Source organism: Triticum urartu, chromosome 5 (assembly GCF_003073215.2).
Source record: "Triticum urartu cultivar G1812 chromosome 5, Tu2.1, whole genome shotgun sequence".
Taxonomy (NCBI): domain Eukaryota; kingdom Viridiplantae; phylum Streptophyta; class Magnoliopsida; order Poales; family Poaceae; genus Triticum; species Triticum urartu.
The window spans coordinates 89842973-89853137 of record NC_053026.1 but is presented as its reverse complement, the minus strand read 5'-3'; the positions used below and the strand labels follow the sequence as shown (position 1 = coordinate 89853137).

The 10165-nt window shown below is 42.7% G+C and overlaps 1 protein-coding gene across 2 annotated transcripts; it reads right to left on the bottom strand.

Moving 5' to 3' along the window:
* Positions 1 to 4647: 4647 nt before the first annotated feature.
* LOC125508033 lies at positions 4648 to 9426 on the bottom strand. Of its 2 annotated transcripts, XM_048672577.1 has the most exons (5): positions 9061 to 9426; positions 8487 to 8790; positions 7747 to 7900; positions 7444 to 7538; positions 4648 to 5448 (listed from the first exon to the last, which is right to left on the bottom strand). In XM_048672577.1, the coding sequence occupies exons 2-5, from the start codon at positions 8547 to 8549 to the stop codon at positions 5356 to 5358; spliced, it is 405 nt and encodes a 134-aa protein (XP_048528534.1). In that variant the 5' UTR covers positions 8550 to 8790; positions 9061 to 9426; the 3' UTR covers positions 4648 to 5355. The 2 variants fall into 2 exon arrangements, 1 of the variants encoding a protein (XP_048528534.1); XR_007283186.1 differs by lacking the exon at positions 7444 to 7538 and having other exon boundaries at positions 4651 to 5448; positions 9061 to 9421.
* Between the last annotated feature and the right edge of the window lie 739 nt (positions 9427 to 10165).

Here is a 10165-nt window from a genome sequence, read left to right as displayed (position 1 = left end):
AGGGCATGGGTTTCTGAACCCAAGGTTCCCTTTCTTTACCATGTTTCCTAGCAACAAAGTCTCTTTTATCATAACGTTGATTCTTTGATTGTGGGTTATCAAGATCAACAGCAGGTTCAATTTCTACATCATTATCATTACTAGGTTGAGCATCATCATGAACATCATCATTAATATTTTTACTAGGTTCATGTTCATTACCAAATTGTGTTTCAGCATCAGACATAGAAATATCATTTGGATTATCAGGTGGTTCAGCAATAGGTTCACTAGAAGTTTGCACAGTTCTATCATTTTTCTTCTTCTTCTTTTTAGAAGAACTAGGAACATCAATATTATTTCTTTGAGAATCTTGCTCGATTCTCTTAGGGTGGCCTTCAGGATACAAAGGTTCCTGAGTCATTCTACCCGTTCTAGTAGCCACTCTAACAGCATAATCATTTGTCTTATTATTCATTTCATTAAGCACTTTTTTTGAGCCTTAAGTACTTGTTCTACTTGAGTGGTAACCATAGAAGCATGTTTGCTAACAAGTTTAAGTTCACCTTTAATATCAGCCATATAATCACCCAAGCGTCTAATCATATAAGCATTTTCTTTTAATTGTCTACCAAAATAAGCATTGAAGTCGTCTTGCTTAAACATAAAGTTATCAAACTCATCCAAGCACTGACTAGCAATTTTAGTAGGAGGGACTTCAGCTTTATCATATCTATAGAGAGAATTTACCTTTACTACGTGTGCCGGGATATCGGGATCAGGAGGTTCTTCAGTAAATAAACAATTAAGACTATATGTTTCTTCAACAGGCGGTATATTAAGACCATGTATTTCTTCAATAGGAGGTAAATTCTTAACGTCTTCAGCTTTAATACCTTTTTCTTTCATAGGTTTCTTTGCCTCTTGCATATCTTCGGGACTGAGAAATAGAACACCTCTCTTCTTCGGAGTTGGTTTAGGAATAGACTCAGTAATTGGAGCAGGAGTTGGCTCAGGAGGTGCCCAATTATTTTCATTTGTCAACATATTATTCAACAGAATTTCAGCTTCATCCGGTGTTCTTTCCCTGAAAAGAGAACCAGCACAACTATCCAAGTAATCTCTGGAAGCATCGATTAGTCCATTATAAAAGATATCAAGTATTTCAGGTTTCTTAAGAGGATGATCAGGCAAAGCATTAAGTAACTTGAGAAGCCTCCCGCCAAGCTTGTGGGAAACTCTCTTCTTTAATTTGCACGAAGTTGTATATTTCCCTCAAAGCAGCTTATTTCTTATGAGCAGGGAAATATTTAACAGAGAAGTAATAAATCATATCCTGGGGACTACGCACACAACCAGGATCAAGAGAATTAAACCATATCTTAGCATCACCCTTTAATGAGAACGGAAATATTTTGAGTATATAAAGATAACACGATCTCTCATCATTAGTGAACAGGGCAGCTATATCATTTAACATAGTAAGATGTGCCACAACAGTTTCAGATTCATAGCCATAAAACAGATCAGATTCAACCAAAGTAATTATATCAGAATTAATAGAGAATTCATAATCCTTATCAGGAACACATATAGGTGAAGTAGCAAAAGCAGGGTCCGGCCTCATTTTATCTCTAAGTGATTCTTTGTTCCATTTAATTAATAACCTCTTAAGCTCATATCTATCTCTGCAAGCTAAAATAGCGGCAGAAGATTCCATATCAAAAAGATAGTCCTCAGGAATAACAGGCATATTTTCACTATCACTATCATCATCGTATTCAGATTCAATAATTTCTTTTTCTCTAGCCCTAGCAATTTGTTCATCAAGAAATTCACTAAGGGGCACAGTAGTATCAGGCATAGAAGCAGTTTCATCATAAGTATCATGCATAGCAGAAGTGGCATTATCAATAACATGCGACATATCAGAACAAATAGCAGAAGCAGGTGTAGGTGTCACAAACTTACTCATAACAGAAGGTGAATGAAGTGCAGAGCTAGATGGCAGTTCCTTACCTCCCCTCGTAGTTGAGGGATAGATCTTAGTTTTTGGGTCTCTCAAGTTCTGCATTGTGTCCAGCAGATATAAATCCTAAGTGACTCAAAGAATAGAGCTATGCTCCCCGGCAACGGCGCCAAAAATTAGTCTTGACAACCCACAAGTATAGGGATCGCAACAGCTTTCGAGGATAGAGTATTCAACCCAAATTTATTAATTCGACACAAAGGGAGCCAAAGAATATTCTCAAGTATTAGCAGCTGAGTTGTCAATTCAACCACACCTGAAAATTTAGTATCTACAACAAAGTGTTTAGTAGCAAAGTAATATGATAGTGGTGGTAGCGGCAACAAAAGTAAAGATAGCAAAAGTAATGTTTTTGGTATTTTGTAGTGATTGTAATAGTAGCAGCGGGAAAGTAAATAAGCATAAACCAGTATATGGAAAACTCGTAGGCACCGGATCAGTGATGGATAATTATGCCGGATGTAGTTCATCATGTAACAGTCATAACATAGGGTGACACGGAACTAGCTCCAATTCATCAATGTAATGTAGGCATGTATTCCGTATATAGTCATACGTGCTTATGGAAAAGAACTTGCATGACATCTTTTGTCCTGCCCTCCCGTGGCAGCGGGTCCTATTGGAAAGTAAGGGATATTAAGGCCTCCTTTTAATAGAGAACCGAAACAAAACATTAGCACATAGTGAATACATGAACTCCTCAAACTATGGTCATCACCGGGAGTGGTCCCGATTATTGTCACTTTGGGGTTGCCGGATCATAACACATAGTAGGTGACTATAGACTTGCAAGATAGGATCAAGAACTCACATATATTCATGAAAACATAATAGGTTCAGATCTGAAATCATGGCACTCGGGCCCTAGTGACAAGCATTAAGCATAGCAAAGTCATAGCAACATCAATCTCAGAACATAATGAATACTAGGGATCAAACCCTAACAAAACTAACTCGATTACATGATAAATCTCATCCAACCCATCACCGTCCAGCAAGCCTACGATGCAATTACTCACGCACGGCGGTGAGCATCATGAAATTGGTGATGGAGGATGGTTGATGATGACGACGGCGACGAATCCCCCTCTCCGGAGCCCCGAACGAACTCCAGATCAGCCCTCGTGAGAAGGGTGTGGGCCCCCTGGTCTTCATCTTTCGCGAGGATTTTTTTATTGTTTTTTCTAAGATGTTCCGTGGAGTTTCAGGTCATTCCAAGAATATTTGTTTTCTGCACATAAAACAACACCATGGTAATTCTGCTGAAAACAACGTCAGTCCGGGTTAGTTCCATTCAAATCATACAAGTTAGAGTCCAAAACAAGGGTAAAAATGTTTGGAAAAATAGATACGACGAAGACGTATCAGGTACCCGACCTCCCGGAGCCTGGTGATGTCCTTCTCCTTGACGGAGGAAGCCATCCACTTGCCTTGCGCTCCAAATCCAGACATGGCTGGAGTGCTTTTTGGAGGCGGCAAAGATGGAAGCTTGGGCGCTAGAACTCGAGAATGGACAGAGAGGAAGAGGGCATGGGTGAAAGAGGTGAATCCTTATCCCTTTATAAAGGCAGTGAATATCAAGTGGCTCCCCATTCGCCTTAAAACTCGCCTATTCCCCAAGGGTCGTGCAGGCGGCGCGGTTGGATTACCCACGCCCGTATTGCTGAGAATCCCGCAATAAGGGGACACGATCTTTGCTTTGACAAGACGTGTCAATAAAACCGCATTTTGAAACATGGAGCGGGAGGCTAAAAAACGGTTTGAAATAATGACTGGGATATAACATGATGTCACGCTACAAAAGTTGTCAGTGGATTGGACTCATAAAATGTTATACTCTCTGCGGATACATGTGGTGTTTTTTTACAGAGTCGGACACGTTCTCTGTGTTCGAGAGTTGTTTTGGAGTATTCGGAGGAGGAACCCGTCTTGCAACGTCGAAGACAATCTGCGCGTCAGACACCTCGTCATTGAAACCTGGTTCAGGGGCTACTGAGGGAGTCCTGGCTTAAGGGGTCCTCGGGCATCCGGTCTGTGTGACATGGGCCGGACTATTGGGCCATGAAGATACAAGATAGAAGACTTCATCCCGTGTCCGGATGGGACTCTCCTTTGCGTGGAAGTCAAGCTAGGCGGCCAGATGTATTATGTCCTTTCTATGTAACCAACTTTGTACAACCCTAGGCCCCTCCGGTGTCTATATAAACCAGAGGGGTTAGTCCGTAGAGGCAATCATAATCTGACAGGGTAGACTTCTAGGGTTTTAGCCATTACGATCTCGTGGTAGATCAACTCTTGTAATCCTCATATTCATCAATATCAATCAAGCAGGACGTAGGGTATTACCTCCATCAAGAGGGCCCAAACCTGGGTAAAACTTCATGTCCCCTGTCTCTTGTTACCATCAACCTTAGACGCACAGTTCAGGACCCCTACCCGAGATCCGCCGGTTCTGATACGGACACCCGGGTCTATTTTCCATCATATTAGTTTCCGAGCTACTATTTTGCAATATTTTATTTTCAGATCTATAAACCAAAAACCCCCAAAATATTTTATCTTTCGTTTTGTTTTATTTATCTATCTCTATCAGATCTCACCTTTGCAAGTGACCGTGAAGGGATTCACAACCGCTTTATCACGTTGGGTGCAAGTGTTTGATTGTTTATGTGGTGATTTGTACGTTCTTCTCCTACTGGATTGATACCTTGGTTCTTAACTGAGGGAAATACTTATGTCTACTGTGCTGCATCACCCTTTCCTCTTCAAGGGAAAAAACCAACGCAAGCTCAAAAAGTAGCAATGAACATTGTGCTCAGGAAATGGAGCCATGCCTACGAACAACATCGATCAACTATATATTTTTCTTTATTTGTACACCTCACAATTTTGTCTTCAGTTCTGATGTGAATATTGGCGCTGATCTGCGAGCCATTAAGATGCATTAGCATCCATGGTAGCTTCATTTGTATTTAATGGAATGTTATAATGAGACAATCTTGAGGCAAGAGAACACACGAATCCTAAATTGAAACCTTTTTTTGCGGTAACCAAAGTTGAAACCTTCATAACATCACAATACAATTTCATTATGCTAGAAAATCATGCTTACATAAAAAATCATGAAAGAGCGATGGCAATGGCAAAAAAATTCAACTTTGTTTCGCCGACATGTGGGACATCCTTCATCCGGCTCCACCTGCCATGCAGCAATATTGAGTGCACAACTACAGGGAAGATTCACCCCAGTCGTTGCGCCGCAATAATGATGACTAGTGAGCGCCCCACCTTCGCCACAGTAAGTTGCTCGGGCGAAGCAACCATTATTTCTCTCTTCGTTGAATCCGCTAGTACTCCAATAATGCCAGAGTAATAAGTTTGTCGGGCGAAGCAACCATCACTTCACCTTCCCCACAATAAGTACTACCTCCTTTTTTATTCTAGAAAGAACCACAGATGAATATGAGACGGTAGCAGCACAACAACTGAATCAAAAATTGAAACCAACAAATGAACTACTACTAATGGTGAGCGTTTTCTAGTATCATGTACTCAGTTTGTCCATGTATATAGCGCTTAATGAGTTTTCCGAGACTAACTTATAGGACATACAAGTTGCTCAAAGCATACAGTCAAATTCGTACATGAAAGGATCTTCGAATGATATAATTTTCAAATTATATAAAATTTTATCAATAGTCAAAGGCAACCTCGAAGAATACATTAGGCCCTATAAAAGATCTTATCAATAGTCATGGGAACCACGCATGGACGAACCGAAGTTCGATCATGACGTGGTGGCGCGTTTTTTGTAAATTAAGTTATTCTATTCAATGGCACGTACGCAACATTATTTTCTCAATGGAACGTGAATCGTGCACACATTAAATGACAGAGCACGGGATAGTAGTCATAGACATGGTCACACAAAATGACGGAGCACGGGATGGTAGTCATGTACATGGTCAGCCCTTTTTGAAGACTAATACACTACTTTTGATGTGTCTCGTCAACTCACAAATAAGGAGAAAGCTTTGCTTACTACTACTAGTACGACATTTTCCTCGCTCACGCGCCCGCGATGCTCGCAGAACGAGAAGAAGCTTTTGCTTTACGATAATGCACTTAATACAGACGGTGGACGCGCAACAATTCATTCGATATCAGATCACTACTAGAAAAACTCCTATAGACAGCCGCTTACTAGTAGTGTGGGTTATATGACCCGCGCTACTACTACTTAATAGAAGCGTTGGTAAAAACAATGTGCTACTACTAAAAAATAGTAGTAGCGTTGTCCTACTGTTTTCGCGTTACTAGTAAGTGGTCCTTATAATGCCCCCGAGACATGCAATAGTACTAGCGTGAGGTATAAAAGCCGCGCAACTACTAAATTAATAATAGTAGCGTGTGTATGCCGCCCCGCGCTACTATTATGGATGGATCGAGTGAGCTGGTGTGCCTGAGTTAGTAGCAGCGCGGCATCCATGTCCCACGCTACCACTTGGTCGCACCGCACCGCGCACCGCAATGTGTTCTCTCCCCTCAGATCGATCCTCAGATCGATCTAGCTCTCCCTCCCACGCCCCACCCAATCTCTCTCACGCCGTTACTCCTCCCAATCCCGCCGTTACCAATGCCTCCTCCGCCCCCAAACGACGGCGACAGGGACGTCGGTCCTCCCCGCCACCCACCTCTGCCCCGCTCTAGCGCGTCGCCCAAAGCCCACAAGCCTAACCTAACATCAGCTCTCTCTACTCTATTCAACACTACTCTATTCCAAGTCAATAGATTTTGACATGGATGAACTTGATTGGACGATGGTAAGAGTGATAGCAGGAAGCTATAAACCATATCAAGATCAATTATACAGTCCAAAAAAACTCATCATCAGCGTTCTATGGCACCCGGTGCACAGGTAGCACCACAAGTGCGGGTGCACCGGATACATTCCCTTCAAAAATAGGGAACCTTAAAAAAATGGAGCTCAAATTTGAGAAGGATCTTCAGTTGTCGCTTAGCCTCTATCGCCGGAAGAGGTGCAGGACCAGCCAACCCACATATGGACGCAACGGTCAATGGCCAGACCGCTCAGACGCACCGTTACTTCAACAGAACCATCTCACTTCTCAAGCTCATCATCTCCAACAGTCGAATGCCAAGATGTCTGACTGCCTATTTGGTATTGGAGTTACAGGGAGTGCGTAATTTTTATGTATCTAGTTTAATTCACTTTTCTTCATGTTCTATCTCTCAACTAAGTAATCTAATGCAAAATGTTAATTAGTGTGCTATCTCTGTTCATAGGACTTTCATGTCTAATCCATCTTCCATGTTTTCATGTTATATTGAGGTGAATCAGATCTTTACATAATGCTACTTTTTGGGATACTGCATCAGATGATTCTTTTGAAGATGCAGGACACACGGATTACCTTTGCCTTGCCATGGTGCTCAAGAACTGATGATGGTGCTCTAATCAGCAACACCTCACTACAGCCCCGTGGAAACAACGCCTCTACTCCTCTACCTAGAACGAATATTCCTAATTAAAATTCTCTTACAGAAATATTCACTAGAGGGATGGGGATCAATATAACCCATCTTGATCCAGATCCAAAAGAATATCAATCTTGATTTGGGACGAAGGCAGGGTTCTTGGATCCAGGAAATCAAGAGGCGGACGAACTACATGTGTTGAATTAGCTGATGAGAAGATGAGGCGAAGCGAGTAGTACCTGCTGGGGGGAAGCGTGATGGCCATCTGGACGATTGCTCACCTAAGGACGCTGGTTCCACCAACGGTGCTGACAAGTCGTGGTGGGATCTGCCATTGAAGTTGAAGGTCAGGATAGGGGGATACGCTCGTTGCCATGGCGCTGGTCCAGGACGCTAGCAAGTGCAAAGAAAAAGAGTTAAACCCTTGAATTTTGTGCACTGAAAATTAATATACATACATAAAATAGGGAGTTAAAAGTCCAAAACTGATCGAAAAAAGATGTAACCAAAAATTACGTAGTTGAACAGTATCTGAAATCTCTAGCAGTTGATTCTTTCAGCCATATGAAAATATCTGTTAGTAGGAAAGTGGTGTTAGACGATAGCCACTATAGATTAGAAAAGAGACATGCTTATTTGAAGCATAAACCTAATATTGAAAGAACCTTTTCATCGAGATAAACCTGCAAGTATACATCAGACAAACAGAATTGTGAAGATTCTGAAAAAAGAAAAAAGATCTACGAACCAAGTTTGTGGAGAAGAGATTAAACATTCATTAGCAGTAGTATTCCCAGAACTGTACTGTCTGCGAGTATATATTGGCCTATTTATCCATCTCTTGTTGAAACAAAATGCTATTTTACTGAATTAAAAAATCGCTTAACACTGTCACAGCACGAACAAAGTAGAGTTGTATTCTGGCAAACGCGCTTCATCCTACAGCCAGCTAAAAAAAACAATTCAAAGTGAAACTCACATCGGGAGGAGGCATGCCGATCTTAGGCACCCGGTGCTGGACGACGGGGTTGATGGATGGCATGCCGCCACCGGTGCCTGCTGTTGTGGTGCCCCTCCTGGAGCCGCCGGGGGTGAATGGGCAGATGAGGGCATGGAGGGCACAAAATATTTACAAGGGTGTTATTCCAGTTTAAGTTATAACCGATCAGGCTATTCATCTTCTTACACTGAATTTTGTCATATGATTTATCTGTCAGCACTTCCCCTTTCATACGAATGAATGACTCTAGGAGAAAGAAAAATCCTTCATTGCGCTTTTCGACCTGCAGTGACCAAAAAGTACTGATCAGACGGTGCCCATTTTGATACTCGTGTTTGCCTAAAATGGCATTAAAATCGCTTCCATAGTAATCAGTAACATCCAGGTTGCAATATCATAGCCCAGAAAGACTATTTTCAACCATGTCATCGAGTTCTATTGGCCAGAGTGGAGGGCGTGCAGGTGAATGAGTTAGTCGGGGCGGCGTCGCTGGAGCACGTCCTGCTGGCGGCGGCGCTCGACCGCGACGGAAGAGGGAAGAAGGAACACGTACTGCTGGCGGCGGTAGAGGGAGATGAAGGCGGAGGTCTTGCTGGTTGCAGAGGAGCTCGATCGGGGCGGCGGCGCTCAAACGGGGCAGCAGAGGGAGATGGAGCAGGTCCTCGTCGCGACGGCGCTCGTGAGGGGCATCAAGGGGAGAAGAAGGCGGCGCTAATGGGGCGTCTAGGAAAGAGCGGCGTGGCCGCGTGCTTCATCCCGTCGGCCGCCGGCGCGACCCCCATGGTGCACTGGCGGCTAGGGTTGGGGTCGAGCGAGCCGGGTGGGAGTGGGACTGTTGGAGGAGAAGGGCCTACTCCATTCATCGGTGGAGAAAGCCTGCTCGATGCAGCGACGTACACGGTCCCGGATGAACCATGGGCCTCCAAAAATGTTACCGGAGTAGCGACCCTTCACGAGTCAGGCCACTCGCGGTCCACGGCACGCGCTGGAGTTATTTCCACGTGAATCGGACGACCTAGAACGATTGAATCATGAGAATGGATGGCTGAGAATCTAATAACCTGAGATGTCTCGAAAAATGCTCGGCTATAATGTTTATATATATATATATATATATATATATATATATATATATATATAAGCTATGTCTACTATCTTGTTGAAGCATTGCTTACTGATGTTGTTAATGCCTACTGTCCACTTTCTAGTGTATTTTGTACTGTCTATTGCTTACTGATGTTGCTGCTTTGCTGCTACCTTCTACTGCAAAGGAAAATACGACCTGGCATCAAGCCAATCTTCACTTGGTCGTACCGCTATGGAGGGAAATACGAAATTGACAAAGTCTAATATCATATGACGTAGTTTCTATTTTGCATACACCATGAGGAGTTGAGGACCTTCATGATCATTCGGGACTTGAAAAGAGGCATGGAGGCAATGAGGCAACCCAATGGGGTAGTATTTTGATCTCATCTCACACATTGTATTATGTTTTGCCTTTATTATATGTCATTCTATTAATTATTTATATATACTCGCCGTATTGCTGTTTTTAAAAATTGTCGTATCCTGTATCACCGTACTTGTATCACTGTATCAGTGTCGCCGTATGAGTGCTTCATAACCGCTCATGCTCGTGGTCTGCTTTCGGTTTA

Bases quoted from the DNA above. Each gene is read 5' to 3' on its own strand.
- LOC125508033 (XM_048672577.1), bottom strand. From the start codon at position 8,549: ATGCCATCCATCAACCCCGTCGTCCAGCACCGGGTGCCTAAGATCGGC. The intron at 7,901-8,486 runs GTGAGTTTCACT...TGCACTTGCTAG, and splicing joins TCGGCATGCCTCCTCCCGAT to CGTCCTGGACCAGCGCCATG. The intron at 5,449-7,443 runs GTAATCCGTGTG...GGTTCTTTCTAG, and splicing joins AGCACCATGGCAAGGCAAAG to AATAAAAAAGGAGGTAGTAC.